Source organism: Nyctibius grandis, chromosome 11, assembly GCF_013368605.1.
Source record: "Nyctibius grandis isolate bNycGra1 chromosome 11, bNycGra1.pri, whole genome shotgun sequence".
Lineage (NCBI taxonomy): Eukaryota > Metazoa > Chordata > Aves > Nyctibiiformes > Nyctibiidae > Nyctibius > Nyctibius grandis.
Genome location: NC_090668.1, coordinates 26,157,907 through 26,184,340, shown reverse-complemented (window position 1 = coordinate 26,184,340; position 26,434 = coordinate 26,157,907). Strand labels below are relative to the sequence as shown.

At 56.2% G+C, this 26,434-nt stretch overlaps 2 protein-coding genes across 2 annotated transcripts in view; both read right to left on the bottom strand.

The window, feature by feature from the left end:
* The window catches only part of GLCE (glucuronic acid epimerase), a 54,911-nt gene extending 52,882 nt beyond the window's left edge, over positions 1-2,029 (bottom strand). The window contains exon 1 of the mRNA XM_068410853.1: positions 1,938-2,029. The gene's annotated coding sequence lies outside the window, so the exon portion shown is untranslated. The remainder of the gene's footprint in view (positions 1-1,937) is intronic.
* A 7,243-nt stretch (positions 2,030-9,272) lies between these two features.
* On the bottom strand, positions 9,273-17,860 carry NOX5 (NADPH oxidase 5). Its single transcript, XM_068410618.1, has 15 exons — positions 17,741-17,860; positions 17,445-17,595; positions 16,331-16,541; positions 15,022-15,256; positions 14,158-14,311; positions 13,257-13,432; positions 12,916-13,098; positions 12,616-12,748; positions 11,826-11,947; positions 11,057-11,128; positions 10,524-10,648; positions 10,128-10,212; positions 9,862-9,961; positions 9,605-9,771; positions 9,273-9,404 (listed from the first exon to the last, which is right to left on the bottom strand). The coding sequence occupies exons 1-15, from the start codon at positions 17,858-17,860 to the stop codon at positions 9,273-9,275; spliced, it is 2,166 nt and encodes a 721-aa protein (XP_068266719.1).
* Positions 17,861-26,434: the final 8,574 nt, after the last annotated feature.

Here is a 26,434-nt window from a genome sequence, read left to right as displayed (position 1 = left end):
TAAGCACATGTTTATTTGTGTCCTCATGACTTTGCCTTACAATAAAGTGCCCAAAATCTCTTTTATTGTGAGAAATCTTCCACAGCCTCATGTGCAAGGTCCGTAGCAGCTGCTTTTCATGCTGTATTTTGAAAGAAGCCCCAGTACACACGATCCTGGAATGTACTGTCCTCGTTACCCAAGTATTCACCTGCGCTCATTCTAGCTCTTACAAAAAACACGGATATGATTTTAATTTCCCCCTTCCCAGAGAGGATGTTGATGAGGTTTCCTCCTCTCCAGACTGTTCAAGTGGCTGTGAATTCCAGAGGGCAAAACGAAGAGCACGTCTCTTTGAATTAAGTCCCAGTAAGGAGGGTGCCTGTTCCCATACTAACATACCTCCAGCACAAACCCACTCAGCTGCAGCCTTCCTAACAAAGCTGATTTCATCCTGTTACACCTGCTACAGCACAAAGCAATCCTTCACATAAATATGTCTACAGGTGGCTGTTACTTCACTGATTCCAGCAAAGGGAAACCTGCTGTTTGCTGGTTGGAAGGTGTTTCAGAGCTTGCGTTGACAAAGCCTGACACACCTTAAGTTCCCAGTGAAAAACTAAAGAATAATAAAACATTCTGAGCTGAGCGTAGCTTTACGACCGCCTGACCGAGCATCTCAGCCTTACTGCGAGTGCCTGCGGGTCGTTTTGGTTATACCTCGACATTTCAGGTACAGAAACAAACACGCACGAAACGCCTTAATGGAGCAGAAGAGCAGCTGTGCCTGAGCGGGGACTGCCCAGCACTGACTGGTATCATCCCTGGTCTGAGTCTATATGTTCAGCGAAGCTGCCTGAGCTGCGTCTGTCATTGAGGAGCTGACCTCTGACAACACTCGCCCGCCTCTACCCTGGGTTGCGTGACATGATTAAACACGATTCCCGGTTATTCTCCCAGCCTACCCAGACCCCGCACACACACCACGCCGCGTCTCACCCGGTGACACCCCGTCCCGCTGCCGAGGCGAAGGAGGCAGCTTGGCCTCCCCTCCAAGAAACACGCGGGGTTCACCGGGGAGGCCTCAATTAGCGCAATTACTGCTTCTAGACTTCGGTTCACCTGCAATTGGAGGTTTTTCTAGGCAGGACTCTCAGCGCCGGCATCCCACCCGGGGGAAAACACAGGGCTCCTCGCCTACCCCTGCAACCCCCCCGCCCCCATTCCCACCTTCTCCCCGCCGGGCTCTGAGAGAAACCCCAAACCTCCCAACCCCAGCCGGGCACCCACAGCGCAGGGTGAGGCCGGGGGGCCCCGGCGCCCTCCCCAGCCCACCCGAGCAGCCCCGGGCCGCCGGGTGACACAACCCGCCCTTCAGAGAGCCCCAAGGCTGCCGCTACCGGCCACCCGCTGAGGGAGGAGGGGGCCGCGGGGGGCCCGCCTGCGGCTGAGGAGGGGGCGCGGGGCCGTGGCTCCTCCGGAGGGGCTGAGCGAGGCCTCCCCGGGGGAAGCGGAGGGGCACCGGGCCCCCCGCGGGGCGGAGGAGGCGCGGCGAGCGGCGGGAGGCCGGGCCGGGTCCTACCTGCGGGGGCGCGGGCCTCGCCGGCGGCGGAACCCCAGCGCCGGGGACGCGGGGGCGCACGGAGGGGCCGCGCCGCGCCCCGCCTTCCCGCCGCGCCGCCAATGGGAGCGCGGGGGGCGGGGCGCGCCGAAGGCTCTGGCCAATGGGAACGCGCGGCGCGGGGCCCGCGGCGCGCCGTGACAGCGGCGCCGGCGGGGCGAGGAGCGGCGGGCGGGAGGGGCCGCTGCACCGGGGACACCAGCCCCGCGGCGGGGCCGGGGCCGCTCCCGCCCCTCCCATCAACCGGCGGACAGCCCCTGTGCCGCCCCCGCTCCGTTCCCCCTCAGCCACGGCCTCACCTCTCCCCGCCCCGCTCCAGCCACCGGCGCGCCCCTACCTGCGCGGTGCCGCCGACATGGCGGGCGGGGCGGGGCGTGCGGCGGGGCCTCCCGGTGAGCGGCAGCGCTCGGCGGCCGCAGCGGAACCCCAGCGCCGGGGGCGGGGGAGCGGGAGCGGGCGGCCCGGCTCGGCCCCGCCCCTACTTCCCGCGAGAACGGCGGGTGAGGGCGGGAGCTGCCGCCAGCCAATGGGATACGCGAAGCCGGGGGAGGCGGGCCCGCCGGGCGTGGGGGCGCTGCCTATTGGCTGCGCGGCGGCCCGCCTCTTGGCAGGGCGCACGTGGCGGGGCGCGGGGCGGGGCCGCTGCAGGGCGGGAGCGATCGGCGCGGGGCTGTGGGGGGTTAATTGAAATAATCCGTGAGGGGGTTGTTAATTAAAGTAATCACAGCAGGGTTGGGGTTGGGAGGGACCTTAAAGCCCATCCAGTCCCAGCCCCCTGCCACGGGCAGGGACACCTTCCACCAGACCAGGTTGCTCCCAGCCCCATCCAACCTGGCCTTGAACACTGCCAGGGAGGGGGCAGCCACAGCTGCTCTGGGCAACCTGGGCCAGGCTCTCACCACCCTCACAGCCAAGAATTTCTTCCCAATATCTCATCTCAATCTCCCCTCTTGCAGTTTAAAACTGTTCCCCCTCATCCTGTCACTCCATGCCCTTGTCAAAAGCCCCTCTCCAGCTTTCCCGTAGCCCCTTCAGGCACTGGAAGGTGCTAGAAGGTCTCCCCGGAGCCTTCTCTTCTCCAGGCTGAACAGCCCCAGTTCTCTCAGCCTGTCTCCAGAGCAGAGGGGCTCCAGCCCTCTGAGCATCTCCGTGGCCTCCTCTGGACTCGCTCCAACAGCTCCGTGTTGGAGCGAGTGCAGAGGAGGGCGACCAAGCTGGTGAAGGGTCTGGAGGGTCTGACCTGCGAGGAACGGCTGGGGGAGCTGGGGGTGTTTAGCCTGGAGAAGAGGAGGCTCAGAGGTGACTTTAGTGCAGTCTACAACTACCTGAAGGGAGGTTGTAGCGCAGTGCGAGTCGGCCTCTTCTCCCAGGCAACCAGCGCTAGGACAAGAGGACACAGCCTCAAGCTTGGCCAGGGGAGGGTCAGGTTGGCCATTAGGAAGCATTTCTTCTCACAAGGGTCATTAGCCATTGGAAGGGGCTGCCCAGGGAGGTGGTGGAGTCACCATCTCTGGAGGGGTTTAAGAAAAGCCTGGACATGGCACTTAGTGCCCTGGTCTAGTTGCCATGGTGGTGTCAGGGCAATGGTTGGACTCGATGAGCCCAGAGGGCTCTTCCAACCTCATTGATTCTGGGATTCTGTGTGTTGCATGAGCTGGTGAAGGTCATGTGCTGCCAGGACTTCTCAAACCTTGGGATTCTGGTGGCTTTGCAAAGCAGGATCAGTCTTAAAAGAATTATTCTTTTAGCTTGGCCCAAAGATTGTTTCCATGGCAATAAAGGCACATACACACCCCGCTCCTTTGTCTAAGTTATGTCTTATTTGTCACACGCCGTGAAAACAAAATCATAGGGTAAAACGCAAAGAGATTTTAAGATAATGAAAGGTTGTTGCCTTCTGCTGTTCCTCTTTGTGCTCAGAGGGAGCGTGCGAGCGGAGCCAGCCGCGCCGAGAAATTTCCATTGCAAATGAGTTCAAAATTCCACCGATGCTCGTACAGACTTGGGCGGCTGTAATAGGTCGAGCAGAATTCATCTTTCTGCTTTCAGGCAAGAAGTTCTTGAAGTGCTGTACAGGAGGTAGCATTAAATGAAAAAAAAATTGACAGTTTCCTTCAATAGTGAAAATGAGGTGTCCAGGTATGGGATGCCAGCATAAAAACATTTACATTGCAACTAGTATCTTGTTCCAGATGAGCTGCTGTCTCTGAAATCCTTCCTTCCCCCCAGCCCAACACCACACTCACTTGTTCTCCTCCCAGCCTCTCCTGCACTGGGCTCTAAGCTGGTGATTCATGTATTAATATGTGGTTATTAGATGGCTCCTCTACCTCCACTGCTGCTCTCTGTCTCTGGCGATGGAAGGAGGAGATGAATTCTTAAAAACCTCGGGAACAAACAGTCCGTGCGCAGAGATCAATCCCGCTGACGTCAGTGGAAACATTTCCATCGGCCGCAGTAGGGGCAGGGTTAGGCCTGTGTGTCAGATATCAGCTTGATTTATAACCTCGCAAACTCCGTGGAGCTGGAGGGGGAAAGCTGTGTCTGTTAAAAGTAACTCGTGGGAATTATGTGGCTGGCAAAAATATTTCTCTTTCGGAGGGAAAAACAACTCTTGGCTGTGAGCAGGGGCTGCCTGTGACCTGGGGAGCACCCCAGCCCCGGAGGGAGCACGGAAAAGCAGCAGACCCAACCCCCAGCCCTGGAGCATCTCCCTGCCCTGCCCCACCAGGCAGAGGGAACAAGAAGACCCAGCAATCACCACCGGTCCTTCGTTTGCCTAATTAGAAGCCACCAGCTAATGAGATATCTGGTCTAGTTGACATGGTGGTGTCAGGGCAATGGTTGGACTCGATGAGCCCAGAGGGCTCTTCCAACCTCAGTGATTCTGTGATATCATCCAAGCAAAATATTAGGAGCCGCAGAATAATTATATCAATGAAATCAACAACAATTTAACAGCAAACGTTAATTACATTTATCTAAAAATTCTGATAGACAAAACGATGCTCAAACAGTTGGGCAGCCTAATTGACAGCTCATGTTGCTCCTAAATCGAATTTCAGATGAATTTTACATCCATAGTTCATTTTGCTAATTCCATTCCCCGTATCCTGTAATTTGTTGGCAGTGATTGATTACTTAAGTGAATAATATCTATGTACCACGACTACTTAGTAATAGAATATGCCAAGTGTGATCATACTGTTAATAAATACAGTTTCTTGAAGGTTTTCCCCTCTCTGGCTGCGCCGGGGGAGCGGTGGCTCGGGGTGAACACAGCGGAGCCCCGACAAGCGCTGCTGCCTCTCGGCGTCTTTGAAGCATCCGCTGCTGCGAGATGAATGCAATTATATCTTAATAAAATTTTAATACAGGGAATTATGCGCTTTGCATCCAACCAACAATTAGCTGTTGCTATGCTACAGCCCGGGAGTAATCACAATAATGAAGGCAGCCGAGGGAAGGCATTAATCAGGAGGTGTATCATTATCCAGCCTCACCCCCTGCATTCCCAGCTCCTCATTCGGAGCCTCCTGTTGCTTTAATGTGAAAAACAACCCCAAAACAAGGTGGGTTTGGAGGGAGCAGCCCCTCTCTGGGCATCCCAGATGAGGATGGTTTGGCTGAGGAGCTGACGCTGCCTGTACCCCGCTGCTCCAGCCCCCAAACCCCATGAACACCAGCAACCCCCCCCCCTTCCCCAACTTTCACATCTTTTAATCATTTATTCCTCAGATCCAAAGGAAACATCCGACGAACCGGAGATGGCGAGAGGGGGAAAAAAACCGGCAGCTGACGGAGCTTCTGCTGGATGGAAAGGGAAGAAATTCATTAATTTTTCATCGCCGTGGCTGGGATGTGAGCAGCTCGGTGTTCAGCGTGTCAGCGCTGACCTTGATGCTGTCTTCCAGCCCTCTTTGGAGAGAGTTTCCCCACCATCTGCTGAGCATCAGCTTGCCCGCTGGTGATGGAAAACACTCCAGGATCATGCCGGGGGGAAGGTGCACGTTGCAAGCCCCCAAAAACAGGAGGAGCAACCAAATTCCTCCTGAAGAACCATATACACAACTGCAAAAGGTATGTGTGCTGGTGGGCACCTTGCCACGCTGCACATCTCCGTGTCCACTTAGTGCCATGGTCTAGTTGCCAGGGTGGTGTCAGGGCAATGGTTGGACTTGATGAGCCCAGAGGGCTCTTCCAACCTCATTGATTCTGTGATTCTGTCCCCAAACACCGACACCTTCGTCTAATGGGAAGATAAAACTCAAAGCCCACCCGGCTCGCAAGACCCTTTTGCCCTTTGAAAGCACGGCTGCGTGTTTACACCAGCGTGGCATCGCCTTTTCTTGGGTGTTTTGCATTATTTCTCCCCCAAAAATCCTTCTGCTTTGGGTGCCCTGGTGTCACAATGCTCAAAAAGAGCTAAATTCACTTTTTTTTACTTGCAGCACTTGGGCACGCTGCAATTCAGCGGGGATGCGGGATGACGATGCTTATCAGCAGCCACATAATGATTCATTCTGTTTATAATCGCTTCGAAACGTAGGGAGAAGGGGGAGATGTAATTAACTCTTCTTTAGGATTGAGACGAGTGTGTTTGCCTCGGCCATGTGACACTGCCACGTACAGCTATATTTTTTTATCCTGGCGTCTTTGGTGACGATATATGGGCATAAACGGGTGAGTACAGGAGTGTAGCTGCAAGATATCCCTAAAACACCGTAACTCCGGGTGTTTCTGTCCCTGCAAGCCCCAGGAGGCTGCAGCTGTCCTGGTTTTCCCTCGGATGCGGCGAGCAGGATCTTACATCATCCCCTGATTGAAACAGCCCCTTAATTACAGCGCATGGGCTGCGATGCTGGTGAGCGGGTGCCCTGGTCCATGCCCCCCCCCCAGAGGATCAGCCTGTGGGTTTGGGGTCACATCCAGGCTCCTTTTCGCAGTGTGGGTCTCTAGAAAAGCTCCTGAGCTTGGTTTCCTCAGATGAAGCGTGGAAGGGACGTGGAGCCATGATGGGGAGGGCAGAGCCGAGGAGGCTCTTTGCAGAGCGAGCTGAAGCGGGGGCACACGTCGTCAGAGGGATGCGGTGGGATGGAGAGGAAAGGGAACCCCCCTCCCACACTGCTCCTGCTGGAGGAGCTCAGATCCCTGAGCTGCCCTACGTGTCCGTGCTGCTGCTGATCGAGGAGGTGAAGAGCCCACATCAGCCAGGGCTAAGAAAAAATGACACTTGACTTTAGATCTTCACCCCGTGCTGCATGTTCACGGGGCACTGAGAGCTCGTCGCTGTCTCTGCACCCATCACAGACACAGAATCACAGAATGTCAGGGATTGGAAGGGACCTCTGGAGATCATCGAGTCCAACCCCCCTGCCAGAGCAGGATTACCTAGACCATGTCACACAGGAATGTGTCCAGGCGGGTTTTGAATGTCTCCAGAGAAGGAGACTCCACAACCTCTCTGGGCAGCCTGTGCCAGTGTTCAGTCACCCTCACTGTAAAGAAGTTTTTCCTCATATTTATGTGGAACCTCCTGTGTTCCAGCTTGCACCCGTTGCCCCTTGTCCTGTCAATGGATGTCACTGAGAAGAGCCTGGCTCCATCTCATGTCACATGTCAGCCCTGGACGTAACCCCATCACCCAACACATCCCTCGTGCTGTCTGAAGCAGATTTGGCCACGGAGTTTGTGTCACAGCCCCCACCCCAAATGATTTCTCCTCTCTGGCTCCAGATTTCACCATATCCCTGGGGCCGATTGCCTCCCAAATCCATCCTGATTCAGGCTCAGTGATAAAGTCTCTGTGCCAGCATCCCAGCGGGTCTGGGATGAGGCCAGTGGAGCGGACTGATGGCATGGCACAGGGGGTCCTGGGTGTCACCCCAGCGAACCTGCCACCCCCCTGCAGGGGTTACCTCGGGCAGGAGGGGCTACGGCAGCGGCTCGCTGGGGTTGCAAGAAAAACAAGGGCAAGAAGGTGCGAGTCCCCATTTTGGGGGGTTTCTGCCTCACTCAGGCTGTGAGTCAGGGCGCGGGTCCCTCGGCACCCACGTTGCACCTTGCCGTGCCGGGACGATGCCCTGGCCGTGCCGGGATGGCCGGAGCTGCTCCAGCGCCTCCGGGTTAGACTTTGCTGTCCCCACGGGTGACTTTGCCATCAGACAAGTGTCTCATCTACATTAATCTTCTCTTTTTATTTGCTTTTCCACAAAAGCATCACCGTGTTGCCCAGGTGGCCCATAAAAGCCCGTATAAATCTGCCAGCGATGGCAGCTTCACGCAAGCATTTATTTTGAGCAGTGGTGGGTCCCCGCTGCTGCCAGCCACGCGTGGGGACCCCCCCCCGCACCCTGGGGCCACCCCCGCACCCTGGGGCCCAGCGGTTTGGAGCTGACCCCGTCCCGGGGTGCAGGGTGGGGCTCGGGGCAGACAGGTCTACCCTCGGGCAGGGGCCCAGGGGGGCCCAGGGGGGCCCAGGGCAGCGCAGACCCGGCCCCGACCGCCGGCCCGGCCCTGGTTGCCGAGGCTGCAGTGCCCTCCTGTGGGCACCGCTCCGGTGGTGGGCTCCTGCGGGACCCCGGCCCCGCCACCCCGGAGCCCTGCGAGGTGCTGCGGGACACCCATCCCCTCCATCCCAAAGCACCCCATCCCCTCCATCCCAAAATACCCCATCCCCTCCGTCCCAGAGGACCCTATCCCCTCCATCCCAAAGGACCCCATCCCTTCCATCCCAGAGGACGCCATCCCCTCCATCCCAAAGCACCCCATCCCCTCCCTCAGCACCCCATCCCCTCCGTCCCAAAGGACCCCATCCCCTCCATCCCAAAATACCCCATCCCCTCCATCCCAGAGGACCCCATCCCCTCCATCCCAGAGGACCCCATCCCCTCCATCCCCAGGACCCCATCCCCTCCGTCCCAGAGGACCCCATCCCCTCCGTCCCCAGGACCCCATCCCCTCCGTCCCCAGGACCCCATCCCCTCCATCCCAAAGCACCCCATCCCCTCCATCCCAAAGCACCCCATCCCCTCCATCCACAGGACCCCATCCCCTCCATCCCCGAGGACCCCATCCCCTCCATCCCAGAGGACCCCATCCCAGAGGGCTCCATCCCAAAGCCCTGCAAGGTGATGCAGGACCCTGTCCCCTCCCTCCCAAAGCCCTGCAGGGTGCCCCAGGACACTCGTTCCCTCCATCCCAAAGGGCTCCAGGACCCTGTCCCCTCCATCCCAAAGCCCCGTAAGGCAATGGAGGACACTCGTCTCCTCCATCCCAAAGGGCTCCATCCCAAAGGACCCCACCCCTCTATCCCAAAGCCCTGCAAGGTGATCCAGGGCCTCATCCCCCTCCACCCCAAAGTGCTCTGGGACACTGGTCCTTGCGCCCCCCCAAAACCCCTGCACAGATGCTCCTGGACACCCATCTCCTCCACCCCAAAGGACTGCAGGACCCCATCCCCTTCAGGACCCTGTCCCACTCCACCCCAAAGCCCCGTGGGCCCAGCTCAGCCCCCTCCCCTCCCCATCCCTTGCTCGCCATGCATCCCACCCTCCCCAGCTCTGATCAAGCAGCAGCCGGGAGCCAACACGGGCGGTGCAGCAGGATCCGGCCGCTGGAGCCCATCACCCCGCATCGGGGCTGGCAGGGGCAGGGAGGTGAGGGCCCGTGGTTAGAAGTTTTCCTTGAAGAAGCGGAAGCCGAAGCGCTCGCAGTGCGCCCTGATGACTTTGGCGAGCGCCGGCGAGCCGCAGAAGAAGACCTGGACTTTGCCCCTCTTCTCCTCCGCCACCTTCCCGAACACCTGGGGCGGAGGCGAGGGGAGAGGAGGCGGCGGTGGCAGGGCCACGGGAGGGAGAGGCTTCCCTGGGGCTGGGCACCCCGGGGCATCCTCCCACTCCGAAACGGGCTCTCCTGTGGTGTCCCCCACAAAGAGTGGGTTTGGGGGACGTGGCTCCCGTCCCACGGGTGGGATTTTGGTGGCGGGGCAGGGCCAGCCCTCACCTTGCTCCAGTCGGGGCGGCCGGGCTGGGTGCGGGTCCGCAGCCCCGTGATGGAGTCCCGCTGCTCCTTGGCAGCCAGCAGGTCCAGGGCTACCTGCAGCCCGATGGCCTTCATGTCGTTCTTGCTGAGGGCTGACGTCACGTACATGTGCATCTCCAAGAACCGCCCTGGGCGTTCAAGGGCAGGGTCCAGCCTTGGGCCGGGCTGGGCACCCCCGGGATGGGGGCTGTGCTGGCCAGGCCCTGCCTCCCACTCACCTCCCGTCTCCTGCTCCGCCTGCTCCATCTCCAGCCTCGTTAGCAGGCTGATGAACCACTCGAAGTGCTTCTGGTCCCGGTTTATCCAGATGAAGTCAACCTGACAGGACAGAGCAGCCCCTGCCTCAGAGCCCGCAGGCAGCACGGGGGGCAAATCCAGCCACCCACCGCCCCGTACCTCCCGGACGGGGAGGGATGCTCGTGGGCTCTCTGCCCCTGTCCCCAGGGCCAACCTGGGTCCCACATCCCCCTCTGCCCGTTCCTACCTTCCTGAGCGTCATCTCCTCGTCCCGCAGCTCCTCGCACCACGAGTGGTGGCAGCTGGGGCAGCTCCGCTTTCGCCGGCGGTACCTGCACGGGCAGACGCAGCCCTGCCTGCCCCAGCACCCAGGGAGACCCCGGGCACCCATTCCCCACCAGCTCTGGCCCATGCCCATGGCCAACCTCCTGCCAGCGGGGTCCCTGCAGCAGAAGTCCCCTGACACCGAGTGAGGACGCAGCGGTGGGTCTGGGGGCCGTGTGTTACGGTCCCGAGGGCAGCAGTGAGGAGGGCCAACAGAGAGGTGTCAGAGGATGGGTCCACCATGGCACACGTTAGGTCTTGTGCCCCCCAAAGCCGTGTCAGGGCTCGTATCGGGGATCACGACCGCGGCGGCACCAACCTGTACATGATGCTCTGCAGGATGGAGGCGAAGGGGGTGATGCCGATGCCCGCGCCGATGAGCACGGCGTGCTCCGAGGTGAAGATCCGCCGCGTCGGGGTCCCGTAGGGGCCATCGATGTAGCACTAGGAGAGACGAGAACCTCGGGGAGAAACCCAGCAGCCGGTGGGTGCTAGAACAACTCCCAGGCTGCGGGCAGGAGCAGCGCGCAGGGTGTGCTGCACGCTTAGGGAGCCCAGGCAGAGTCTGGGGTCTTTTTTGGGAGTTTTATGGGAGCAGAGGCAGAGAAGAGGGCCAGGCAGGAGCATGAAGCCCCCCGGGACCACCCGTGACCAGGGACACGTGGTGGCCTTGGCGGCGTTATGTTAATGGTTGGACTCGATGATCTTAAAGGTCCTTTCCAACCAAAAAGATTGTGTGATTCTGTGATTCTGTGACACATGTAGGGTGGCTGGGCACACGGGTGGGTCCCCTGGGGACGCTGGGCACAGCCCTGCTCACCAGAGCCAGGGAAGGACCGCGGGATCCCTCACCTTGACGCTGCAGAGCCGATGGGTCTCACCCAGCCCGACGGAGACCTGCGAGGCAGAGCGAGCTGGGACCATCTCCTCCTCCCCAGCTGCACACCCTGCCTGTTCCCTGGCTTTGCTTTTTTGGGGAGGGGGGTTCCCCAGTTGGGTTTATCGGGGCCGCACACGCTGCCAGCCCCATCCCTCGGTCAGCCCCAGGGTGCTGCTCCAGCCAAGCCCAGCGTGGTGCCTGTGCTTGTGGTGGGACGTCCCACCAACGCCAGGAACGTGGCACCTGATGACGTTATCGATTGGAGTATTGATCAAAAAGGCAATTATCCACATCCCACCCAGCTGGGGGGTGAGTAAGAGGTTGGCAGCGACCGTGCTGGCCTGGGCAGTGGGCGCAGGCGCGGGGAACCTCTGCTCACGAGGGGGGAGAGAGCAGCAAAAGAGGGACAGGGAGAGAAACTCATTAAAAATGACGCCTGTAAATTCATTATCTGCAAGCACTGCTCCTCCAGCCCAGACACAATCAATATCCTGAGAGCTTCTCGTGTGCTCACCCCCCCCGCCGGCGGGTCCTCCTCTCCCGGGGCAGCAGCGCCGGTGGCTTTATACGACGTCAGCTGAACGGCTCCGTCCCCACCAGTGGCCACGGACACCCCCTCCGAGCTGGCCCCACTGCAGAGACCCTCCTGGAAGGCCAAGGCCAAGGCGTCACTGGCTGGGGGTGCTCGTTGTAAGGTCCAAGCTCTGAGGTTGCCAAAGGCCGAGCCCCGTCCGCACCCACCTGCGCCCAGCGCTGGGGTCTCGTCCCCCCCAGGCTCCCGCTGGGCGGTTCGGGCTGCTGGAAGTGTTCGTACAGCTTGTTGGTCCACTGGCCCAGCGACCTGATGTGCAGCCAGAGGGTCTCTGTGGGGTGAAGCAGAGCGGTGGGTGGGCATCCTACATCCCTGGGGACCCGGCAGTGATCCCCACCGACATCCTTTACATCAGCCCCGGGCTTGCAGCAGGGGACTGGGCTTGCTCTAACACCTGGGTGAAGCCCAAACCCCAAACCTTGGGCATCCGTAGAGCCAGGCAGGGCACTTGGGTGTCATTTGGTCCCCACGCCTTGCTTGAAATAACCCGAGCATGTTTTTATACAGCACTTGTGTACAGGCAGAGATGGAGGTGGGTGAGTTGAGGCATGCATGAACACATGCTGCCCTGCTCCGTGGGCACGGACACCTCCTTGCATGACCCTCAGAGGGGACCCAGCCACCTAGACGGGGCTTGTGTGATGCAAAACATCATCCTGGGGATGCAAAACATCATCACGGGGATGCAAAACATCATCCCAGTGAAGCTAAACATCATCATGGGGATGAAAAACATCGTCATGGGGATGCAAAACATCGTCCCGATGATGTAAACATCATCCCAGTAAGGCAAAATATCATCTCAGGGATGCAAAACATCATCCCGGTGAAGCTAAACATCATCCTGGTGATGCAAAACATCATTCTGGTGACATGAAACATCATCATGGGGATGAAAAACATCATCCTGGTGATGCAGAACATCATCCTGGCGCTGACCTTGCTGCTCGGGAGCGCTGCTGATGCTGAAGGGATGCCACTCGTAGGTGGCAATGGCCGGGATGTTCAGGTAGACGTAGTCTCCGGGCTTGTAGTGGAAATGCTGGGGTCTCTCGATGACCAGGTGAGTGACCTAGGGGACAAGGAGAGCGGCCAGCACAAGATGGACTTACAGCTTTGACCTAAGGAAGGGTTTTATTCTCCTATTCTCTGCCCAGCTGCGCTATCAAAAAGAAATCACCTCGAACTGGCCTCAAACTGGGAGGTGGGAAGGGGTGCAGGACCCCCACGGGGGCTGACCTTGGAGGGCAGCAGGTTGACCTCCACGATGTGCAGCCCCCCAGCACGCCGCCGAGCCAAGCTGACCACCTTCTCCAGAGCGAAGAGGCAGCCGGGAACCGCAAACCACTTCCAGAAGTGGGGGCCGTGGAGGAGGAGGAGGGTCCAGACGGAGACGTAGGAGAGGTGGGTCCAGTAGAAGATCTGCGGGCAAGGAGTGGGGGGCGAGGCTGGGGTTGAGGACGAACCAAAACCGGTGCAGCTGACGGGTGCTGCGTGGTGAGCACCCAGCCGGGCACCCACCCGCCCGCCCCGGTTCCACGGAGCAGCTTTGGGCACCGCTGGGGCTTCGCGGGACCCACCTCGAAGTGGCCGCTCCGCCGGACGCAGGGGCTGGAGAAGGCGAGCATGGCGGCCAGCAGCCCCTGCAGCGCCAGCCCCGTCTGCGAGGCCGTGCCCCCCAGGCCCCCCGTGCCGGGCTGCGCCGACAGCAGGTACTGGGCGAGGGCGGGGTGCCCGTCCCGCTGCGCCAGCCTGCCTGGGCACACGGCGGCGGTCAGCGCGGGCACCCACGGCACCCACCCGAGTTCCTGCTGCACCCACCAAACTGTGGGGTACAGGGCTGTGGGGTGCAGGGCCACGGGGTGCAAGGCTGGGGAGTGCAAGGCTGGGGGGCGCAGGGCTGGGGGGCGCAGACCCCACTGGGGAGCTGCGTGGGGGAGCAGGAGCCTTCGCTGCCCGGCTGGGAAGCCACTAGAGGGGGATGCCAGAACACAGACCGTGCGGCACCGCACGCACCCTCCACCTGCCTGCACCCTGCCTGCACCCTGCCTGCAGCCTCGCAGCCTCCCTGGGCATGGGCACCCCCTCGCCAGGCCTCAAATCACCCTCCTTGGGACATGAGCATCCCCCCAGGACACGAGCATCCCCTCCCTGGGACATCTGCATCCTTCCAGGACACGAGCATCCCCGCTCCATGGACCACGAGCATCCCTCCTGGGACACATGCATCCCCTCCCTGGGACACCTGCAGCCCCCCAGGACACCAGTATCCCCCCCTCAGGCCTCGCTCCAGGCCCCTGCAGCTTTTCCTCAGCGCCCTGTGGGTGATGCCCCCTGCACCGAGGGGCACTTTCCACTTTAGCCGAGGGACTGGGAGGGGGGACCCCCCCGCAGGGTTGGTGGGGCAGAACAGAGCGGGTGTTGCCCAAGATAAACCCGTGGCAGCCGAAGGGTGTCCCCTGCCCCGGGGCTGCTACTTACTGAAGTTGGCGACGTGGGCGCCCGTGTGAACGGCCGCCAGCGCCAGCACCACGTACCCCACGAGCTGGTGGAACACAACGTGCTGGTCCAGGGGCAAAACCTTGGCGACGGGGGTGGCTCGCAGCCAGGTCAGGCACCTCCGCAGCATCAGCACCTGCGGGAGAGGGAGAGAGGCAGATGCTGGGGGCAATCAGAGATGCTGTGGGGCAATCAGAGATGTTGGGGGCAGTTGAAGATGCTGGGGGCAATTGGAGAAGTTGAGGGGCAATTGGAGATGCTGGGGGGCAATCGGAGATGCTGGGGGCAATCGGAGATGCTGGGGGGCAACTGTAGATGTTGGGGGGCAACTGTAGATGCTGGGGGGCAATTGGAGATGCTGGGGGACAATCGGAGGTGCTGGGGGACAATTGGAGATGCTGGGGGCAATCGGAGATGCTGGGGGCAATCGGAGATGCTGGGGGCAATCGGAGATGCTGGGGGGCAATTGGAGATGCTGGGGCAACTGGAGATGTAGGGGGGCAATCGGAGATGCTGGGGGGCTCAGCCAGGAGCTGGTCCCCTGGGGCTGCAGAGCCGGGGTGTCAGCCTGGAGAGCACCCAGAGGCAGAAATCAAGGCCCCACCTGCAGGGTGCCACCAGTGCCCTTGTCCCAAAGAGCCCCCAGCCTCCCAAACCCCTTATTTATCCATAATTATTCAGAGGGGACACCCTGGTCCCACAAGGGCAGAAGTCCCCAGGGACTCCCCCCACGGAGCCCCTGGCCCAGGGGTAAGGTCCCCGCGTGAAGGTGACTGTCAATAGCCCCGGTCACCCTCACCCCATCACCCCCCCGAGCTCGGCGTCGCTCCTGGCACCCGCACTCACTGCCAGGAAGGCGCAGTTGAAGTTCAGGCACTGCCCGCAGCCCCGGGCCACCGCTAGCCACGCGCCCAGGCCGGCGTGCCGCAGGGCGGCCAGGGCGAAGAGCAGGAGGTTGAGGCCGGCGTAGGCGCCCAGGCAGGCGAGCTGGCTGCGGTGGTTGTGCCAGTAGGGCCGGGTCAGGTACCGCGGCCGGCGGCTCCTCTCGGGGGGCTGGGGGGGCTTCAGCCAGCTCGCGGCGCTGGGGGCAAAGGCAGCAGATGGCTGTTTGCCCAAGGGAAGGGGGGAGCTGGGGCAGTTCTGCGCCCAGGCTGGCACCCAGCCCTGCATCCGAGCCCGGCACCCATCCCAGCGCCATCCCTGCACCCAGTGTGGCATCATCCCGGCATGGCATCATCCCGGCATGGCATCATCCCGGCATGGCATCACCCCTGCACCCATCCCTGCATCTGAGCCCTGCACCCAGCATGGCATCATCCCTGCACCCATCCCAGCACCCATCCTAGCATCATCCCTGCACCCATTCCAGCACCCAGCATGGCATCATCCCTGCACCCATCCCAGCATCATCCCTGCACCCATTCCAGCACCCAGCATGGCATCATCCCTGCACCCATCCCAGCACCATCCCTGCACCCATCATGGCATCACCCCTGCACCCATCCTGGCACCATCCCTGCACCCATCCCTGCACCCATCCCAGCACCCATCCCAGCACCCATCCCAGCACCCATCCCAGCACCCATCCCAGCACCCATCCCAGCACCTGAGCCCTGCACCCAGCATGGCATCATCCCTGCACCCATCCCAGCACCCATCCTAGCATCATCCCTGCACCCATTCCAGCACCCAGCATGGCATCATCCCTGCACCCATCCCAGCATCATCCCTGCACCCATTCCAGCACCCAGCATGGCATCATCCCTGCACCCATCCCAGCACCATCCCTGCACCCATCATGGCATCACCCCTGCACCCATCCTGGCACCATCCCTGCACCCATCCCTGCACCCATCCCAGCACCCATCCCAGCACCCATCCCAGCACCTGAGCCCTGCACCCAGCATGGCATCATCCCTGCACCCATCCCAACACCATCCCTCACCCATCCTAGCACCCATCCCTGCATCCCCCCAGCACCCAGCTCGGCACCATGAGGCCCTTGGGTTGCTCCCAGTGCTTGCCCAGCACCTCGTGCTCTGGGCACCCCAGGAGAGCCTTACCAAGAGCACAACCCCCCGGCTGTCTCCTGGGGGTGCTCGCAGGGAACCCACAGCCCCGTGGGGCTGCCGGAGGGACCCGCCGCCGCAGCTACCTGATGGTCAGGTTCTCCATGACCTCTGGGAAAGCCTCCAGCTCCTCCCTGAGCTCCTCGAAGGTGATGGAGCCGCTGCGGTCCTTGTCGGCGGCCTCGAAGAGCGCGCGGGTGAGGTCTGCCAGGCGCTCCTCGGGCAGGGCCAAGGCGCTCTCCCGCAGGCACCACCGCAGCACCACGCGCAGCTCCTCCGCATCGATGGCCCCGCTGCCTGCGCGGGTGACACGGGGCTCGGAGCGGGGACCCCGACAGCCCTGGGGATCTACCTTCATCCTGCACCCTTAGTGCAGAGATCACTTGCCTCCCTCCATGCAGAAACTGCCTCCCTGCCTGGCACATGCCCTCTGGGATCATCGAGTCCAACCATTGCCCTGACACCACCATGGCAACTAGACCATGGCACTAAGTGCCATGTCCAGGCTTTGCTTAAACCCCTCCAGAGATGGGGACTCCACCACCTCCCTGGGCAGCCCCTTCCAATGGCTAATGACCCTTGCTGAGAAGAAATTCTTTCTAATGTCCAACCTGACCCTCCCCTGGCCAAGCTTGAGGCTGTGTCCTCTTGACCCAAGAATTCGATGAACTTGTGGACACCAATGTCCAACAATCCTCATCCATTGCACAACTCAAAAAAACAACCAGAGAAACCCCCCCACTAACTTGCTTCAGTTCTACACCCTCGGGTGGTGGCTGGTTTAATTTCCACGTGTGCTAAGGCCCACAAAAACGCGATGGAGATGTCAAGGATAAGGCGGTCTGACGGGACCGACGGCGTTGGCAGAGCCAACCCATGCTTCGGAGCTCCCCAGAATCCCAGAATCAATGAGGTTGGAAGAGCCCTCTGGGATCATCGAGTCCAACCACTGCCCTGACACCACCAGTCGCTGGCTTTCAGGTGGATTTCTGGTGCTTTCATCACGGCATGAAGGCAGCAGCGTTATGCCAGACAGACCCTCACCTTTAGTGAAGATCCAGCAGTGAAGACCAACCTACACTAGTACCCAACTGTGTTTAACCTACGAGGGGACATGACACCAGCCCCGCAGCCGAGCTGCCCTGCAAATCACATCTTGGTCCAAAAAAACCCCAATTAATCTATTTTTCATCATCTTACCATCCACATCATACACTTGGAAGAGGAATCTCAGCTTGTCCGTGGCGGTCCCGTGTACGAGCAGGCTCAGGGCTTCCAGCAGCTCCTCCAAACTGATGGTCCCACTCCCATCCGAGTCGAACAGCGTGAAGAACCTCTCGGCAAAGAAGGACTGTGGGGAGGGGGACAAAGGCTCTCACACAGCCAGCGAGGTTTCTCTCTCCCTCTCTCACACAACATCACACAATTCTATTTTTAAGCTTAATTTTCTCTAACTAATAAGAGACCACAGCTCAGTGTCGGGCACCAGCACCCACCTCCTTCACTTGCAGAGCGGTTTTGAACTCTTCCAAGTCGATTTCTTTGTCCTCCCCCGCGATGCTCCCGAACTGCTTCGTCACCCACCGCAGCCACTCGGCGTCCTCGGCTGCGCTCATGGTGCGGGAACCTGCGGGGAGGCGCAGCGCGGGACGGGCAGCAGCCCCTGCTCACCCCCTGCAGCTTTCAAAAATCTGCTTTTTTACTGCTCCTGCCAAGCTTTCCCCACCCACAGCCTCCCCGTGCTGCAGAGAAAAGGGGTGGCTGCTCTCTGCCCGGCTCGCTGGGGCACCCCTCGCTGGTACACGTCTGAGGAGCGTGTGGGTGCTGCATCACACCCAGCCCCAAACTCCCAGGTACCAAAGAGCCCTGTTTGTGCCCAACACTGCTCAGGACCGCCACGGTGCTGGAGGTGGTGGCAGTACTGATGGGGGGTAACTCCTTCCCTCCTGATCTTTCCTCCCAAGGCATGTCCAAAGATGCGGCTGTCTGAGCCCCACCGTGCCTGGAGCAGGGGTGATGCCATGCTGGGTGCAGGGATGGTGCTGGGATGGGTGCAGGGGTGATGCTGGGGTGGGTTCAGGAATGGTGCTGGGATGGGTTCAGGGATAGTGCCACCCTGGTGCAGGGATGGTGCTGGGGTAGTGCTGGGATGGGTGCAGGGGTGGTGCTGGGATGGGCGCAGTGATGGTGCAGGGGTGGTGCTGGGATGGGCGCAGTGATGGTGCAGGGGTGGTGCTGGGATGGGCGCAGTGATGGTGCAGGGGTGGTGCTGGGATGGGCGCAGTGATGGTGCAGGGGTGGTGCTGGGATGGGCGCAGTGATGGTGCAGGGGTGGGTGCAGGGGTGGTGCCGGGATGGGTGCAGGGGTGGTGCCGGGATGGATGCCGGGATGGATGCCGGGATGGGAGCAGAGCATCTGGGGGGGGTCAGCCCACGGTCCAGCTCACGGCTCAGCCCCAAGCCCACGACCTCCCCAGGAGCTGTGGAGGAAGGGCGGGCTCCTGCTCTTTCCTCTCCTGCTCTCGAGCCTCCGCAGGTTAACCAGATACCTCTGGTCCAAGGCCCCAGGCTGCCCCGGTCCCTTCAGTCACCCAGGAGTTGTGTTTCACAGCGGGTGCTCAGCGAGGCTGAACTTGTTACTCCCACACCTTAATCCCTGGATTTCCCCGACTTCTGAGAGCTCGGTGTTACAGACCAAACCATCCCCAGACCCTCACAGCTCCCAGCGACAGCAACATGCCGGGACGAAAGGAGGGTGCCAGCAGCAACATGCTCCGGGGTTCCCCTTCGCGAACAAAACCAGAGCAGGGAGATGGGAAACTTTGCTCCCCGTGGGCACTCAGCCCCCTCTCCCCTTCCCTCTCCTCTCCAGCTGCTCCTCGGCCCCGTCCCCTTCCATCCCTGCCTTCTCGCCTCCCTGTCCCCGTCCCCCTCCCCATCTCCTTCTCAGACCTCCGCAGCTCCGAATCCCCCACACCCTGTCACCACCGGCTCTCCTTGTCTTGGCAAACCAGGAGAAAATCGACTCGGAGCTGCTGCGTTCAACGAGCCTTTTTACACCTCCGACCCAGCCCGTGCCGCGCAGCCCCGTCCCCTCCTGCTCACCCTGCTCCAGAGGCTCCTGGGGGACAGAAAACGGGAGTTTTCAGCAGAAGGACACGGTGTTCCCTGAGAGAACACGCAGGGATAGAGCTGGGAGCATGGCCAGGAGGTCACTCCCGAGCCCCCTCCTGCTCCACGCCGGGTTTAATCCCTCCTCTCTCCTCTCTTACACCCAGCGCTGGCACCAGGTCTGTCGCCGCAGCCCGGTTACGCCGTTGCCACGTGATATTTAAAGTGTAGCTGATGGCAGCTGTTGTACATCATTGTTTTAATTTCCTTTATTTCCCATTTCTCACACCATTAAGCAGCCTGACCTCGGTGAGCGCCCGCCCTGCCACATCCAGCCAGGATCTCGTATTCACCCGGGGCTCCAACCCTTATTCACCGGCCATCAGGAACACACGGGCAAGTGTCTCGTTCACACTGCAACCTTTATTCCTTTCGGAACAAATCCTACTTGTACGGCACTAAGCTGGGAGGAGGTTGCCATGGGGATGTCAGAACCAGAAAGCAGGTAGTAAACCATTTGTGCTCTACTCCTGCGGCTGCTCTCAGGGGGCTCCAGGCAGCACAGGGCGAGCAGGGAGACGTGCTGGACGCTACGCGGCAGAGTTCTGCTTCATCGCCGGAGCCGAGGCAGCCGATCCCAGCTGGAAAACTCCCTCGCTCTGCCTGCCTCTGAGCATCTCCTCGGGCCACGACCGAGTCACTCCTCACACCAGGGCTGATGTCCCCAACCACGCTAAGGCTTTAGCTTGCAGGGTCTGAACAGCAGCTATTTCTCAGCTCTTATTTGGGTTAAAATAGGTAGATCTGGTTTTGTGCACTTTCTTAAAACCCTTTTACTGTTCTGGGCCCCGCACTTCAAGAGAGATGTTGAGGTGTTGGAGCGAGTGCAGAGGAGGGCGACCAAGCTGGGGAAGGGTCTGGAGGGTCTGACCTGCGAGGAACGGCTGAGGGAGCTGGGGGTGTTTAGCCTGGAGAAGAGGAGGCTCAGAGGTGACCTTAGTGCAGTCTACAACTACCTGAAGGGAGGTTGTAGCGCAGTGGGAGGTGGCCTCTTCTCCCAGGCAACTAGTGCTAGGACAAGAGGACACAGCCTCAAGCTTGGCCAGGGGAGGGTCAGGTTGGCCATTAGGAAGCATTTCTTCTCAGCAAGGGTCATTAGCCATTGGAAGGGGCTGCCCAGGGAGGTGGTGGAGTCCCCATCTCTGGAGGGGTTTAAGAAAAGCCTGGACATGGCCCTTAGTGCCCTGGTCTAGTTGCCATGGTGGTGTCAGGGCAATGGTTGGACTCGATGAGCCCAGAGGGCTCTTCCAACCTCACTGATTCTGGGATTCTGTTGACACACTGTTGGGTGCTGCAGACACTGCCTGCTACGCAGCTCCCTTGCCCAGCAATGCACTTCCCAGGGGGTTACTCTCCCAGCAGTATTTCTTCCCCACTGTGTGTATTTTACACAGAGTTGCAGCTTTCCCTGCTGGGATCCAGCACAAACCAAGCCCAAATTCTGAACTGAGCTAAAACCACCCATTCACAATCCAGATAAATTCACTTTAAAACTGGCAATCCAAGGTCATGAAACCATCTCCTAGGGAAAGGGGAGAGTAAAATATAAATCCCCTTCAAGTATGTGCTGGATCCTACAGACACAAGCCCTCCTTTGTACTCAGAGTATCTCCCCTATACAAACACACTGTAGATATCTAAAATAAAAAAAAGAAGAGAGCTTAAATTTGCTAATATGACTTAATAAATTGTGGTCAGGCTGCTACAGAAAGAACATCATTCTAATCAGACATCGGACATTGCACAGAGTGGGACACTGGATTATTTACTCCCCTTGGAGCTGGCAGATGTACCAGCATAAATCTGTTTTATTTCAGTTCTTGTCTTAAATTCCTCATATAAGTTTATGAAAATAAGGCTGACGCGTCAGTCTCTCAAGAAAAGCACTTCTGTTTTCTCTGCCTGCAGAGATTCCCCTCTCGGGCTTCCAAAGGCGACCACAAACACAGAATTTTTGGAATGTACGAGGGTAACCCAAGCCACGCAAGCTAGACCGGAGACAAGGACCCAGTTCTACGAAAACCTAGAGCGGAGCCCAACGCAGGCTCTTTCCAGTTAAATCACTAATTAAAACAACTTTCTGGAGTCAAATTATACACCTGTAAAACTTCACCGGATGGCGCCTCAACTGGCTGTCACTCCAAGACCAAAATCAAACACATAAACACATTTAATGTCCTTAGAATCACAGAATCACTGAGGTTGGAAGAGCCCTCTGGGATCATCGAGTCCAACCATTGCCCTGACACCACCATGGCAACTAGACCAGGGCACTAAGGGCCATGTCCAGTCTTTTCTTAAACCCCTCCAGGATGGTGACTCCACCACCTCCCTGGGCAGCCCCTTCCAATGGCTAATGACCCTTTCTAATACCCCAGTGCTGGGTTCCAGGTAAAGACACTCAACAAAGAAATACGTACAGACACGGGAGAAATAAAATGTTTACAAATTTAAGAATTAGATTTGAGAAATGAACACCCTTTAAATGGAAAAATAATTTTATATATATATATTTTTAAATACTATCCAAAAATTTCTGAGGAAATAAAATGTATCAATCTAAAGAATCCTCCTCAAAATATCTTCTTTCCTTTTCTTCAAAAAAATTAAGATAGTTTTATATTTACCAGCTCTCAGAATATTTGCATTAAGGCAAGAAATGACGTACGTATTAACAAACGATGCAACTTATACCTACAAATACTTAAGTCAGCGCAGATTTTACACAAATATTTCTACGAAGCAGAAAACTAAAAGTGTTTAGATTACATTAAAAGTGGCAAAAAAAAAATCTTTCTTTGGAGAACAGTGTACTATGGTGTTCTTAATATTGAACCTCACCTGGTTCAGAGGTTTGATACAGCTCTCAGGGGGGTTTACTCCCAGCTCCACGCTCCGCAGTCAGCCGTGGATTCGGTCCCACGGAGACACGTACCCTTTTAAAGGGCTCAGCTAAGTCAGCCCTGGTAAAGCTCTTCATGTCAAATACAAAAAGGATTTCAACTGAGCCATTAAGGAGCATCTGGTTGTGACATTTCCGTAATTACCTGGTTATTTCGGAACTACTTTGGAAGCCTGAATACTCTGAAAACCAGAACAGAGCACGTGGCTCCTCGGTGCACGTGGCCAAGTTCACAATGGTACCGTATTTTGGAAGTCAGAAGGAGGGATAAGTCCATTTACATCTGATTTTTAACCCCACAGTCAGACACACTTCGAGGGGCTCTTGCCAAGAAGCACCCCAGAGACGACTAGAGCGTATGTCAGTGACGTTTGCTGATGTCATGGAGGTTGTTTCCATTTTGCATCCAAATTCTTCCCCCAGGTCTTGCAGAAAGTCTTACAAACAATTTATTAATTAATCACAAAGAGGCCGACTCCCACTACGCTACAACCTCCCTTCAGGTAGTTGTAGACTGCACTAAGGTCACCTCTGAGCCTCCTCTGCTCCAGGCTAAACACCCCCAGCTCCCTCAGCCATTCCTCGCAGGTCAGACCCTCCAGACCCTTCCCCAGCTTGGTCGCCCTCCTCTGCACTCGCTCCAACACCTCAACATCTTTCTTGAAGTGCTTTCTTTCATTTCACATGACTTGCTGCAAAATGTCCATGAGGATCTTCAGGGTTTCCTCTTCTTCAGCTGCTTCTGTCCTAGAGGGAGTTGTTTGAGATGCTGCAAAAGAGTATTAAATAGCTTTTAAGTTGTGTGTTCATGCCAGTGTCAGATGTACATTTGCTACACTCACCCTTGAGCCAACATCACAAATAAACTTTAGTACAAATGCACTTTCACTAGAATAATTATCATATTTACAGCAAACCCATGAGTTTTGCCACACTAGAGGGTAGCCCTGCCTTCTTGAATGGATGAATAATGCAGTGAATCCTCTAGTTCGCTGCAGTGAAATGGAGTTATTACCACGCTGCTCTTGAAAGCTCCAGCTTTTACGCCCTAATGAGCGTGGGAAACGTGCATGGGATGCCTTCCTCAAGAGCTCCTTGGTTTCAAAAAGGTCCTGCTGCTCAGCATGCAGCTGAAGTGTGGGTTGTGCCTGTGCAGGGGGAAAGTTCTTATCATGGGCTATAGCACCGTGTCTACAGCAGAAATCTCAGCAGGTGAGGAGGGATGATCCACCATCATCTGTCAAACACAGAAAATAACTTCAGTCACATCAGGACTTTCAGCTCATTGAAGTGATAATATTCGTCGCCATATCATCACACTGAATTTTTTAGGTCCAAATTAAGACAAACTACTATAAAAAAAAAACTGGGGTGGAAGGAGACAACTTTAATCAAAACATTATGCCTGGAGAGGCCTGGAAACTCAAAGTTAAGGCTCCTAATTTTAGTAAAGAAGCAATCGAACCAGGCCATGAAAAAAAAACAGTATATTTGTGAATATATTCTTTACATATTTCTACATGGATATCTTTACAATATTCTATATTACTCACAACTCATAAATTTGCTTCTCTAGATGCACTATGTGGGGGAGAACACGGGCTTTTTCAAGTTTAAAAATGTCAAAATCCAACTTGCAAATGAACACTTTCAACTCAACATTTTAATTTACACTTTTTTTTTTAATATTATATATTAATTTGGTGAAATTAATCCTCTTCGCTAGGAATAAATAAGCATCTTTATGAAAGGTTTCACCTTGCAAATTTTAAAATGAAATTTATGGAAGTCTTTCCATACTGGGAACCTATTAGGATCCCCATTTGTCTCCCTTGACATCGCTCCCATGAAAACCAACAGGAAAGCTTCCTAATAGTTTCAAGAGCAGAAGAATTTGGCTTCTCATGTACACAGTAGCACCAACACAGTGAGTAATTAATGAAAAAAGTCTTTAAGGCAAAGGAAAAAGAAATGAGACACATTAGACTGATGAAAAGTACCCCAGAATGTGGCTAATCATATTTATCTGGGATGAGGAGGATCCTTCTGTTTAAAGTATATCTCACACTCCGTGAGCACAAATACATCCATGTTCCCAAGTCCTCCTCGTCATTAAAATTACCTCTACACATTTCACATTCCTGAAATTGTGCTGCAACGCTAAGAGAAAGAAAAATTTTTAGAACCATAATCAGTGGCTCAGCACAAACACAAACTACGTGATCTCAATTTGATACATAGGCTTGGATTTGCTGTTCTCTGTACTGTATAATCTTCTGCTTTGAATAGAAGTTGCCATGTCATAAGCAGTTCTGGTAAAGGAAAGCTGCACAGCTCTATTGTGAAAGAACAGAGGGGTCTCTTTTTTACTGTTAGGTTTCTTTTTTTTTTTGGGACTCTGAAATTCATACGGATTTTTTCCGGAACACAGATTCCCTTCCAATCTGGAATATGCTTTGGAGGATCAGAACGTCTGAAAAAAAAAAAATAGAGAAAATTAAAGAATCATTTTCCTATGTAGCATCTCAATAAAGATAACATATTGAATCACCCTATCTAGTGACTCAGAATCAATGAGGTTGGAAGAGCCCTCTGGGCTCATCGAGTCCAACCATTGCCCTGACACCACCATGGCAACTAGACCAGGGCACTAAGGGCCATGTCCAGGCTTTTCTTAAACCCCTCCAGAGATGGTGACTCCACCACCTCCCTGGGCAGCCCCTTCCAATGGCTAATGACCCATGGTTGTTTCTCAACAACCCTTTAACTCAACGCAGTCCAACCACTTCCAATTATTGACCTTCTAGAGAATATGACACATCTTCTTTCCCCGTGCCACCCTGCCCTCATGATCCCCCAGGTACATGCTTGAAAGCGTTCAGAGCGCTCACAAAAGCTCAGAGGTTTATTTTGGGGTGACTGGCTTCCACCTTGCTCTGAAATTGTTAGGATGACCTGATCATGTGAGTCAGAAATAAAGCTAGTCACAATTTGCCTGTATGGCACTGCACGAGCACAGAAAATCTGACTGGTCCCTCCTGAGCAATACAAAAAGAGCAGCTTGGGAAAAAATACATGAAAGGTAATATAAAAATGAGATCTGATCTTCTACTGCTAGATAAAGGAGCTCTGCAAGTTCCCACCTCAGCTATTAAATAACTTGTGCAGCAGAATAAGACTAGTGAAATCCCAGCATTTGTACAGCCGCTCCTACGGCGCTGTGACTATCCAGATCATGTTAAAATGGCACTTCAGTAAGTCTCCCTAATTAAAAGGACATGCAGAGGGAAAAATGTCAAAGATAATATTAAATATTAAAGCTTAATAGTAAGGCTGTGTTGCAGTAACTGCTCAACCTAAAATAATCCAAATTATTTCCTAATTCTATGTTTTTCTGAGACAGGCAATGTCAAATAATAAGAATTTCCCAACAAGCCTTCATGGTTAATCAGGAACACCAAGCTAGGAAACAGAGCTGCAAACAAAACTAATTGTTTTAAAATCAAATTAAAATGTTACACCAACATTTATTTGCTAAAAAGGCTGTGTGTTTTTTTTGCTGGAAGAACGCAAATAAACTTCTGGCTTTATCCTCACTTTTGGGAGGCTTCGCAATACCTCAACATGTAAGTAATAAATAAGATCCTGTAACTTTTTCAGCTAAAGCTTTGTTTACAGAACAGCATCCACACAAGAAATGATGTTTGGTGCAAGGCTGGAACCACAAAAGAAAATAAATCTGACCTTTGATGACAGCGAGCTTTCCTCGCACGATCGGCTCTCCAAGAGGTTTTATAGAGACTTTCATGCAGTTCTTTCAACAACATGAAGTTTTCTAATTTCATAATTTCGATGAACAATCTTAACGACTAAAAATTAACCTGAGAACAAGGAAAAAAAAATACAACTACACTTCTATTCAAGCAATGGGAGAATCTGAAAATCTAAGGGATCTCCAAGGGTTTACAGGGGAGAAAGTATCCCCTCCTCTAAATCAACATTTATAAATGCTACTACCAAGTAAGCTGCCAACTAAATAGAAATATTATGAACTTTGGTGACACCTGCAAGCGCCTTCTGCTCTTTCCAAATGTTCCTTATGCCTCAGTTAGCAACA

Coding starts and splice junctions, on each gene's coding strand:
- NOX5 (XM_068410618.1), bottom strand. CDS start 17,860: ATGAGCGCAGCCGAGGACGCCGAGTGGCTGCGGTGGGTGACGAAGCAG. Junction 16,542..17,444: donor CCAAGTGTATGATGTGGATG/GTAAGATGATGA, acceptor TCACCCGCGCAG/GCAGCGGGGCCATCGATGCG. Junction 9,772..9,861: donor GGCGGAGCAGGAGACGGGAG/GTGAGTGGGAGG, acceptor TTGAACGCCCAG/GGCGGTTCTTGGAGATGCAC.